Source organism: Pelodiscus sinensis, chromosome 14 (assembly GCF_052426305.1).
Source record: "Pelodiscus sinensis isolate ZL-2025 chromosome 14, ASM5242630v1, whole genome shotgun sequence".
In the NCBI taxonomy this organism is placed as follows: Eukaryota; Metazoa; Chordata; order Testudines; family Trionychidae; genus Pelodiscus; species Pelodiscus sinensis.
In genome coordinates, this window is record NC_143065.1 from 43,351,182 (window position 1) to 43,363,271 (window position 12,090).

At 43.7% G+C, this 12,090-nt stretch overlaps 1 protein-coding gene across 2 annotated transcripts in view; it reads left to right on the forward strand.

Annotated features, from left to right (window-relative positions):
• PIAS1 (protein inhibitor of activated STAT 1) overlaps positions 1 to 12,090 on the forward strand; it is a 102,629-nt gene that overhangs the window by 11,416 nt on the left and 79,123 nt on the right. Inside the window, exon 1 of one of the 2 annotated variants that reach the window (XM_014578062.4) lies at positions 7,861 to 7,952. The exons of the other annotated variant lie outside the window; for it this stretch is intronic. Coding sequence (XP_014433548.2) covers positions 7,923 to 7,952 — 30 coding nt within the window. The 5' untranslated portion in view covers positions 7,861 to 7,922. Of the gene's footprint in view, positions 1 to 7,860; positions 7,953 to 12,090 lie in introns of those variants that run through there. 2 annotated transcript variants of the gene reach the window in all.

Consider the following 12,090-nt stretch of genomic DNA (forward strand, 5'->3'; position numbering starts at 1 on the left):
GTCTAGTTAAGATCCCCTAAATCAAACGCTAAGGGCGGCTCCGGTATTCCTCACAGTTGTGAAGACCAAGGGAAGCTGATGGGAGGAGCATTTGCTCCTGTCGGCTCCCACTGTGAAGACAGCACCAAGCTGGGCTTAAGGTAAGCTAACTCCAGCTATGTATTTTATGTTGCTGGAGTTGTGTACCTTAACTCAACCTTCTGGGTCTAGTGTAAACCCAGCCTGAGTAGCACTGTGCATACCAGACATTCCCAGAAATCAGCTGAATTGTACTCCGTCTTTGGGTGGAATTTAGGTTCAAGGGCTGCTGTTTGTTTCCTTGGGGGTGGGGAAGGAGGATGGATTTTTTTTTAAAATAATGAGTTAGCCAACACATTAAAATCCTAGTATAAGTAGGGCAGGTTCTGATTTTTACCTTGCTGTGGCTAATCAAGGTGATGGTTCAACTCAGTCAATATTACTGAGGTGAACCTATAGTCTGTCCTGTCTCTGCTAGGCTTTTAATGTGTTAGTTATTCCATTGAAGAATATTGTAGACTTGTCCCGCTTGTTATGAGTTTAGCTCCTTTACGTGATTGACACAGTACACTGCTCTGGTTCAAGATGCCCCAATCTCACAGTGCATTTGTGATGGGAAGCCATGGGTAAATTAGAATCTTAGAACACTAGAACTGGAAGGGACCTCGAGAGATCATCAAATCCAGTCCCCTGCCCTCACAGCAGGACCAAGCACCATCTAGACCATCCCTGATAGATGTCTGTCTAACCTGCTCTTAAATATCTCCAGTGCTGGAGATTCCACAACCTCAGCAGTTGGAGTACAGCTAGAACCTCTGGAATCTCACACCCTGCAATTCTGCTTCCTGAGTTAAAGACCCATGTTTGTTTGGCCATAGCAGACCCAGGCACCTTTAGAATGGGACCAAGTGCTATAGTCCTGAGACATCTATCTTCTTCCCTCTTCATCGTCCTTCCTCTCTGCCTCTTAATCTGATCTCACCACCTTTCAGGGTCCAAAGTCTGGTCAGCGTTGCAGGGCTCATTCCAGCCCCTTCTTCTGCAGTGGTGAATGGACCCGCTTCTCAAAAAGCATACCCCTTTTTAAAAACAGTCTCTGTTTAGCCATGTACCTAGAGTGGGTTATTCCAATCCCAGCTAAGAGTCCTGTGCCAAGAAATCCATTGTACCCCAGGTGGGACAGTGGTGAATGGGTTACCTGAATACTAAATGGGAGATGGTACAAAAGTGGCAATGACAAAACAAAATGACGTTCCCATTCTTTCCCATTGCACTCTGTCACACAAGGTGCTGAGGTCAAATTCAGCTGGGTAATCACAATTGGTCCAGATCAGTGCCTTTGTCTGTACTACAGAAATGTGCAAAGATGTTGTATGGAAGGGAAACATTTACTGATAGGTCCTCCCAATGCACTGTTATTTCAGGAATTCCTTGATGAAATTATCCCAAATTTGTAGTAGTGGCACTATCCCAGCCTCTGATGGGAAATAGCAGTTCTCAGGGCAATTTGGTTATGTCTAGACTGCATCCCTCTGTTGGCAGAGGGATGCAGATTAGGCAGGTCGACATTGCAAACGAGGCAGGGATTTAAATATCCCGCACCTAATTTGCATAAAAATGACCATCACATTTTGCTGACTCAGTACTTTGTCCGCAAAAAGCAGCAGTCTAGAGGGGGATCTGTCGAAAGCCTTTTTCGACAGATTCCTTATGCCTCCTGCAAGGAGGTTTACAGGATCCATCGAAAAAGGCGTTCTTTCCCGACAGATCGCCCTCTAAACTGCTGCTTTTTGCCGACAACGTGCTGAGTCGGCAAAATGCGGCAGTCATGTTCATAGAATCATAGAATACTAGGACTGAAAGGGACCTCGAGAGGTCATCGAGTCCAGTCCCCTGCCCCCATGGCAGGACCAAATACTGTCTAGACCTCCCTGTTAGACATTTATCTAACCTACTCTTAAATATCTCCAGAGATGGGGATTCCACAACCTTCCTGGGCAATTTATTCCAGTGTTTGATTACCCTGACATTTTCCTAATGTCCAACCTAAAGCTCCCTTGCTGCAGTTTAAGCCCATTGCTTCTTGTTCTATCCTCAGAGGCCAAGATAAACAAGTTTTCTCCCTCCTCCTTATGACACCCTTTTAGATACCTGAAAACGGCTATCATGTCCCCCCTCAGTCTTCTCTCTTCCAAACTAAACAAGCCCAATTCCTTCAGCCTTCCTTCATAGGTCATGTTCTCTAGACCTTGTCGCTCTTCTCTGGACCCTCTCCAATTTCTCCACATCTTTCTTGAAATGCGGTGCCCAGAACTGGATATAGTACTCCAACTGAGGCCTAACCAGCGCAGAGTAGAGCAGAAGAATGACTTCTCGTGTCTTGCTCACAACACAGTATTTAAATTCCTGCCTCATTTGCAATGTCAACTTGCCTAATCTGCATCCCTCTGCCGACAGAGAGATGTAGTCTAGACATACCCTTTGAGTATGCATGTAGATTCTTGAGCATTTGAAAAATTGGGTGAGCCTGAACCTCTGCTTACCCTCTAACTGTGGACTGCAGCATTTTATAAAACTGCAGAGGATAGTTGAATTCTAGAACTTTTTATTGGGCTAAACACAAAATACTCTTTACCTTAGATTGTGTAAATTCCTTGGAACCTGGTAGCATCTATTTAGTGAATCTCCCGAAGCATCTTGCTGATTAGCTTTTTGTGAAATATCAGAAGATTCTACGATTTCCGTTCACATGGAAGGTATTTTGGATAGGGATAGCTGTAGTTAAGATTGCATCTAAGGGTTTATTTTCTGTTGCTTGTAAGTTAAATTTTTTTTATTATTATTATTATTTTCTGGATGAAATTTGACAGACATTTCTCAGTTTACAGTACAATTTTCTGAACATTTAAGTCAGTTCAGAGGTTTATGGAAAATGAGTGAAAGCAAAAATATTTTATTTTGAACAGTTCAAACACATTGGTAATAGATGGGGAAAAGCTGAAATTTGGCGGAGTTAGGCATATCTGATCTGAGGACTGCTGGTGCTCTGGTTAAAACTAGTCATTTATTAAAACTTTATGAGGATGTACTTTGTACATGCACACTGGCTTTTGTAATCTTAGTAGCAGGTTAACTTTCTATTGTTTAGCATATGCACGTGTAGCTTAGGAAAATTGAATAGGCGGTGCTGTGTCTTGCTGGTGAGGGTGTATGGGAAGGAGGCAGATAAAAGGAACTACTAGGGGGCGGGCAGTAATTTTTGACAGGAGGCCACTCCAAGAATTTGGAAAGTATTCGAGGGCCGCACTCTTCCAGGATATTAATGGAGGAGGTGTGGGAGTCTGGGACTGGACTGGTGTGCAGGGGGTTGGATTATGACCTAGGGCAGGGAATTGGGATATAGGAGGGGATGTGGGGGTTTGGGTTGTGATCTGGGGTGGGGGCTTAGTGAGCTGGATCTGGGAGGAGGTATGGGTGAAGGAGGGGGGCAGAGGATTTGGGTATGTGGAGTAGAGGGACAGGAGTTGGGGGCAGAGGTTTGGGGAAGGGAGGGATTGGCCAGGAGACTTACCAGCCAGCAGTTCGTTCCTGAATCTACCTCCCTGCCTGCCCTGCCTCTGTGCAGGCTGCAGCCATGTGCTCTGTGAATAACTACAAGCCCCTTGTGCTTCCTGGATGCCTGTGTTGAAACAGGTAGCTCCCATTGGCCAGCTTCTGGTCAGAAGGCGGCCAATGGGATTGTGCGTGGGGTGGGAGCAGCTCCTAAAGCTTCCCCCCTCTCCCTGCTGGGCTCAATTTTTAAAGTGAAACTGCCCTGCAGCCGCGTTTGAGTGGCGTGCGGGTGGGGCGAGGCAAACAGGGAGCCTGCCTGGGGATCTCCTCAGTGTCCGCGGGCCGGATCCGGTGGCTTGGCAGGCCAGATGCATCCCGTGGGCCGTATTTTGCCTGGGCCTGAACTACTAGAATACAAAAAAGCTCAGGGTATTGTTTAGCATTTGTTTAATTCTAAAACTACTAGAGTCCCAAAGTGAAGATTGCTTTTGCTACCTTTCTTTGCCCCCTTGTGCCCTTGACAATACCCATTTCACCTCCTTCCACGCTGTCACTTTCTGTTTGCACCTGAGGAGCGTTGTGTGGTGAATTGGTTGAGGTCCAGAGCATTATTGTCTTAATCACAGTGGAAGCTGTATGTTGTGCAGTGAATGTGGCAGGAGCTTACTGTAAGAGGATGAATGGACTTGTGGTGAGAGAAACCTAGGAGGTCTGAGTTCTGTTCCTCTCACTGGCACAGTCTCCTTGTGTGATCTTGCACCAGTCAATTTCTCTGTGCTTCAGTTCCCTGTGTGCGTAATAGAGATGTTGTAAGGACAAATTTATTAATGTGTGTGAGTCACTCGGCTAATATGTTGATGATCACTCTGTAAAGATTTATTAAATGAGAAATCGTTATTCGGTGCAGGGTTTGGATGTGTGTGGTGAATGAAGTAGGAGCCATATGCTAAACAATAAATATGAAGAGAAATACCAAACAGCTGTTTGATTCACTGAGCACCATCCATCTTGTGCCCTGAACGAGGCAGGGATCTGGGACATTAAAAATAGCATGTGATAGCAGCAGAAAAAGGCTATTGTAATGCTTGCTTGCTTGCTTGCAAGGGGCTGAGTTAAAGTTGCACATGCAATCATAACTTTCTGATTTCCCACCTGCTGTCCTTTGCATTTTGTAATGTAGCTTTTGTACTCTCTCCCCTCAACGGACAGCTTGACCAAATAGCTTTGATGCTGAGCTATGAGCTGCTTAGTCTGCTATTTTAGTAGCAGTCATTAGTGTAGCTAAAGCTGAGCTAAATTCAATATCTATTCTGTAGTCTGTATTTAGTGGATTTGTTGAACTTGTGTATGTTAAATGATAGGTGCCTGAAATTTGGCATAGACTTTTTTTAGCTAAAATGCAGAGTTTATTTCCAATGGGTGGAAAATGAGTTTAAGGCAATCTTTTCTTTTTGTTATGAAATAAATGTAGTGTTTGAAGGCAGAAACAAGGGAGTGCTGGATTAGTGGTGCTGAGAAGTGAAATACTCCCTCTTGCTGCAGAACAGCTTCCAATTTGCCTCATTCATGGACTTCATCCCAATCCTCTCAGGGTATTGTCTAGAGTGGGAGTGGGGTAGGGAATGTGTGACCACATAACACTACCTTACATGTGGTTGTTGCCTTGGGATTAACCATGATCAACTCACACTGGCTTTTAATAACACAGCTATCTTTGTCCACTCTAAGGACAAAATAATATTTAAAGCCATTACATTAGTTAGCATTTTTTCTAATTGTGGGTTAATGCACTGCACTTTCCTGGCATATGGAAGGAGTTAGGACGAGAGGATGATTCAGGCCTTACCCCCTATTGCGGCAGCCAGCGAAATGAGAGGAGACTCTGAAAAGACATGAAGTTGGTCTGATATATTTTTCAAGCCTTTGCAGACACCAACTATTTGAAAAATACCAGACACCTGCTGTTCAGAGAAGCTGATACGTAAGATGTCTGAGGCTTCCATCCCCACAGCCCAAGTGGGAAAAACTGCTCTTTGGTTAATATCTCATCATCCACAGCTGAGATTCGTACCTGGCTGCTATCTAAGGACCTTGCTCAGGGAATACATCTGCTCCATTCAGTGGCTGATTAGTGCATGACAGTGGTTCCAACCTTTTTGAGTATATGGACCCCTTTTCAATCTAACAACATTTCACAGGCCCTCCTCCCTGTGGGAGGAAAAGGAAAGGAAAGGAAAAGAAAAGTAAGGATAGGGCCCAACACAGTGGGCCCGATCCTTATTTTAAAGCTTTCCACGGAACACAGGTTGGGAACCACTGGTGTATGATCATTTTAATTCTTTCCTTCCTCCCTCTACCTTTTGATACTAGGGATGTAAGTGACTAATCAACTAGTGATTCAGCTAGTTGCCACTTCCCCCCCATGCCTCTAACTTAAAAGCCAGTTCCCCCCCCAGCACTGTCTCCATGGGGAGGTGGGGGAGATGCAGGAGCGAACTGGCGGCGCTTTCACCTTTGAAAGATAGCAAGAGCAGGGCATTTCAAAAGCAGAAGTGCCATGAGGAGCACAGGGCAAGCGGGGGACTTCTTAACTCCCCTGCTCACCCTGTGCTCGTCACATGCTTTGCTTTTGAAATAGACAAGAGCCCCACAGGGCTTATGTACATTTCAAAAGCAGAGAGCACAAGGACAGTGAGGGATTACTTGTCCCCCGCTCGCCCCGTGCTCCCTGTGGTGCTTCCACCTTTGAAATGTAGCAAGAGCTGGTGGGTCTCTTGCTACGTTACAAAGGCAGAGGCTCCCTTATCAACTAATCGAGTAGTCAATGGAAATTCCATCGATTGTTTGATTAGTTGCTTAATGTAAATGTAACATCCCCATTGGATACTGGAAAGGAAAAGGATCTTCAAGCTCTTTTCTCCCATTATACTCCCTTCAACCCAGAATTTCCTTCATTTGGAGAAGAGAAGGGAAAAATCTGCTAGCAACTGTGAAAGGGTTGGCTCGCTACTATTCTTCCTTCTTTCCAGCTTCTCTTAACCTCTCTTACCTGGTATATGGACCTAATTGTTCTATTGCTGCACATACTTTTTTCAAGTATAAACAGAATGAAATTGGCATGATTCTTGACAGTTTCACTGCAGCTTTAAATAGTTGAATACCAACCACAGAAGCTACCAGTGGCTTGTTAATTTTAGTAAGTGGGAACTTGTGAGCAGTGCCAAAAGCACCATAGTTGTCTGCAGATGTTCACTTCGCTGTCTTGATTTACTTTCGTTTTAAAGATTTTTTTGCAGTTAAGGAGGAAGTCGAGACTTATGATTCATGATTTTCGGGTGCCTAAATTTGAGGATTGGTGTGTAGCACTTTTTGAAAGTCAAGGACTTTAAGGTGTATCAAGTTAGTCATTCAAAGTCATCTGTCACTTAAATCTTGGCTTAAAATTATCATTGAAGGAAGAGCCTAAATTCTGCATAAAATTGATTTCTCAGTCCTTTCGCTCTTTCACCAAGAACATTTTTTTTTTTCTCCCAATGTTTTGTGGATAGATGGTCCTACTACCCCAAACTCCTTGGGAATTGTACTGATTACTAACTCATCCTATTAACACTGAAATGACTGATAGTGCCCAAAAGTCTATCATTTTGAACAAGTGACCTAAGAGCAAAAGAGGCTTTTGTCCAAGTTACCAATTCTATTTTATGCTCATGTTCAGTGCTGGAGGATTTAAATACATTTAGTTGTTTGACTCAAAATCAGACATGAGAAGTTGATTTTTTTTTTTTTGAGAATTGCTACACGGTGACATAGTATAAACAGGACTGGTTGGAAAACTGGATGGTATAGCTATGATTTTGGACCTTAACATTATGGATACTGGGTAAAATACAGTGTATTACGCTAATCACATAGAATTGTGTAGACATGAATGATATTCAACATTGAAAGGGCTGGATGATGGTGCAAATGGTGCTGGAGGACATGGAATGATAGGGAAGTGTAATAGATGACTGGGAAACAACTTAGCGTCAGTGCCTGGCCACTGTTTTTAGCAGCCAGTGAAGGAGAAAGTTAAAACCTAGCATGTTGAGAGAAAGAGAGCATAGAGACTACAGCAGTATGTTAGCAAATCAGGACCATGCTGGTGTCCTGTTCTCATACTGTCCCCAGTCATCTCTGGGCTGAAATTTGAGATCACCTTTGAGACAAACAGTGGAAACTGATATTTCTCAACATTGGTGAGGTTAGTCTTATTATATTCTTATATTCTGGCACTTTTGCTCTTTTTAGAACGGTGATCTTTCCAAATAAGAACATAGCTGAATGAGACGCCTATCTGAGTATCTGGATTCATGCGCCTCTGTGGTAACAGTCATTGCAACGTCAGTAAAAAAAGTTTATTTGTTTTTATATTTGTTTCCTGAAAGTTGTTTTCAAAGGACTAATTCTAATATCCCACTTAAAAAAAACCCATGGTAATGATATATAGTTCATTAGGGTTTCTTGCACCCTCCCCCCCGTTCTCTTTTTAATAGTAAGTCTTATTTAAATTTGCAAAGTGGAAGCCTAAATTTGTATTTAGGAGCTAGGGAATAGATAGATTGCATCAGATCCATAATCCTTCTGCTTGTGTCTCAGCAAGAAACCCTGCAGTGGCAGATTCTCGTATCTTCCAATCTAGTAGTTCCTGCAGAGTTTGAATAGTGTGCAGTAAATAAGGCATGGGTCCATATGTTGAAAAATGAGGAAACAAAATATTGATTACCTACTCACTACATAAACACTATTCAAGATAGGGATGTGAACGTGTATCCAAGTACACGGTTAACAGATGAACCTCTCCGTTACATGCATCTCCTCCTCCCTCTCCCACTGCTGCCTCCAATACAGAGGCAGCATCGTGGGGGAGGGGGGAATTTTAAGCCAGCTTCCTGCGCATACCGACTCCAGACAAGCCGCCTGTCTTCCCCCCCGACCTCCCATGCTGCTCCCTTCCACAAAGGCAGCAGTGGGGGGTTCCCCACAAGCCACCTGCATCATGCAGAGCCACCTGCCCCTGTGCTACTGCTTTTTCAGGTATCTAAAAGGATGTCCTAAGGAGGAGGGAGAAAACGTGTTCATTTTGGCCTCTGAGGATAGAACAAGAAGCAATGGGCTTAAACTGCAGCAAGGGAGGTTTAGGTTGGACATTAGGAAAAAGTTCCTAACTGTCAGGGTAGTCACACACTGGAATTCATTGCCCAGGGAGGTTGTGGAATCCCCATCTCTGGAGATATTTAAGAGTAGGTTAGATAAATGTCTATCAGGGTGGTCTAGACAGTATTTGGTCCCCAGTGGTGGGGGGACAGAGATTGTGCTCGCAGGGAGCCAACTTTTAAACTGGCTCCCTGTGAGAATTGGCTCCCACCCTCACATGTGTAAATGTTGTAACTGCTGAAAAATTCAGGGGTTACACGTTTACACAAATGCATGCATTTTAACGTCCCTAATTATAGGATCACATACCATTCTTTGCATAGACCCCCATCCTGCGTTAAAGACTGTATCGTAATGCAAGGCTGGGGGTGCCGACAATCTTAATTTGGGCCCATGTTAACTTTTGAGCGCTTAAGTTTGCAATTTTAATGTCGTTTTAATGGAGGACTTTTAAATTGTGATTTGTAACTTCCTGGGTTTTTTTTCCAAATTGCTTTTTAAAACAAGTTCTATTGTGTGGCATCATATTGACACCCATATTATTGGAACCAATAGTTTTCCCCCCATGCAAACTTCTGCCACTTGAACTAATGGTGGAGGCGAAGAACATGTTACTGCTATGTGGACCAGCAGTAGAGGATTATGGAAAACTTTGACATGTCTGTCAAATCCACTGTGCTAATAGTAGAGGAGCAGTGAGACTCTAGATTCTTGAATTCTATTCCAGGCTCTGCAGGGGACTTTGCTCTTGTTGACATAGGGCTGGCCCACAACATTTTGGCACCTGAGGTGGGGAGCTCAAATGATGCCCCCATGTCCCCTCGCTTGGGCCAAAACTTTGAAAGGTCTCAATTCTCTGGGGTCCTAGTGTCAACCCCCCACCCCCAGTCTGGCACCTGATGCAGCCCCTCTGTTCACCTCATGGTAAGGCCAGCCCTGCATTGGCGTGAGTTCTTCTGTTTCCCCTCCGTGCCCCAACATGACTCCTCTGCCCTGTCTCCTTCAACCTATCCCAATCCCTGCTCAGCCAGTCCCAGTTTCACTGCTCAGGCTTCTCATCACAGGCCAGACTCCCGTTCCCGTTCACCGTTCCAGTCTCCTTGCCAGACAGTCCCAAATCTGGGCCCTCCCTGTGCTTCTTCATCTGAAGTGTCTCTCTCCTTCCCTGCCTTGGCCTCAGTAGTGGAACCACAAATGTCATTTTGGGTCACCTAAGGAAGTGAATGTCAAAAATATTTTCATTGTGCTGTATATTGTCCACAAAACACTTCACATATCTTTTGGATAAGATACATTAGAAAAATCTGCTCCTTATAAAAGATGGGTATTTAAAAAAGTTACAGGTTCGAAAAGGGTTATCTGATTAAATGGCTTAATTAGAGGTAACTTATCATACTTCCTGGAGATCAGAATGAGTGGTCATTCCCCCACCCTCCGATTATGTAATTTACATAGCTATGACTTTACTAGTGTGGCTGTTTTTTGTGTATATTATCTTTGTATAGTGGGACTGGTTTCCTTTCATTTTAAACATTTAGAAATTGCCACTTTTGTTTGTGTAGTTTTCTGCTTTGCAAGACTAGGTTTTATTGAGGAATCAAACAAATAGATATTTCCAATAGGTCTTGAATGTATCTTTTGAAATCACTCTGTCTGGAGAGCCTTTGGTTTAAAGGGGTACTGACAACTTAGAATATAGTCATTTTTAATGAAGAAGTTAAGTGGTTATTGGTTTGTCACCTGTTCTGCCTGGAATCTCTTTGCAATTTTTATACATTTAAAAAGAATTATGTGGGGTTTTCTGCTCTCCCCTGTCCTGTGGAAAACACAAGGGAAATTGACTACAAAAGAAACAAACTAACACTGATGCTGCTAATTATAGTCATCTTAGGGGTTCCTTATGACAAAAGTAGCCAAACTTATTTAATAGAGGTGATTTTTAAGCTTAGGGTGAGGTTTTCCCTCAGTGAGTATTGGCATTTGAAGGAAGGATTTTACCCACTGGAGAACTCCACAGTCAAGCGGTGGAAATATGCAATCGCACTAAAGGGCTGTAATGTTAAAGTCAAATGCTAGAGTAAAGGGCTTTGGCACAAATCAATAGACTAAACAGTAATAAGTCACCAGGAGCAGATGGTTGTGAAGGAACTCAGATGTGAAACTGCAGAACTGTTGTCACTGGTTTGTAACCTATCGTTTAGATCAGCTTCTGTACCAAATGACTGGAGGATAACTAATACGGTGCCAATTTTAAAAAAGGGCTCCAGAGATGATCCCAGCAACTGGTTGAAACTATAGTAAAGAACAGAATTGTTAGACATATATTAGTCTATAATTTGTTGGTGAAGAATCAACATGTTTTTGTAAAGGGAAATCATGCTTTACCAGTCTACTAGAATTTTTTGAGGGGGGTCAACAGGCTTATGGACAAGGGGGATCCAGTGGATATGCAGCTTGTACCTCCCTTAACCAGGACACTCTGGTCTGGCAGCATCCGTGGTCTGGATATTCCTGGACCACAGAGTCCAGGAACAGGGAAGTCTGGTGGCAGGGCAAAAGCGCGGTAGGGGGGAACAGCGACTTAGCCAGGAGCTCAGTGTCAGGGGTTGGGGGGACATGGCAGGTTAGGGAGTTCTAGTCCGAGCCACGATGGAGCTCCAGTCATGGCCAGGGAGCTGTGACCCCAGCGGTGGCTGTGGAGCTCTGGTCATGGCCAGGGTGGCAGCAGAGCTGCGTGGGCCATGAGGAGAAGGGACCTCCCCTATTCCGGCAAATCTTCTCATTTGGGACTGGTCTGGTCCTGAGGGTGCTGGATAAGGGAGGTGCAGCCTGTAGTGCATTTGGGTTTTCAGAAAATCATTGGCAGAGTCCCAAGTAATCTGTCATGGGATAAGAGAGAGGGCCCTCTCATGGATTGATAACTAGTTAAAATAGGAATAAATGGTCAATTTTCAGAATGGAGAGAGGTAAGTAGTGGTGTGCCACGGATCTGTTCTGGGATGAGTACTAGTCAACATTTTCACAAATGATCTGGAAAAAGGGGGAAACAGTGAGAGGACAAAATTTGCAGATGATACCAAACTACTCAACACAGTGAAGAACTACAAAGGAATCAACCAAAACTGGGAGACAGGGTAACAAAATGGCAAATGAAATTCAGTGTTGACAAATGCAAAGTAATGCATATTGGACAACATAACTTCAACTATACATTTAAAACGATAGGGCTTAAGTTCTCTTTTTTGAGTGGTAAAAGCTATCTTGGAGTTGTTGTGGATATTTCTCTGAAAAACATGCAGCAACAAACAGAATGTTGGGAATCAT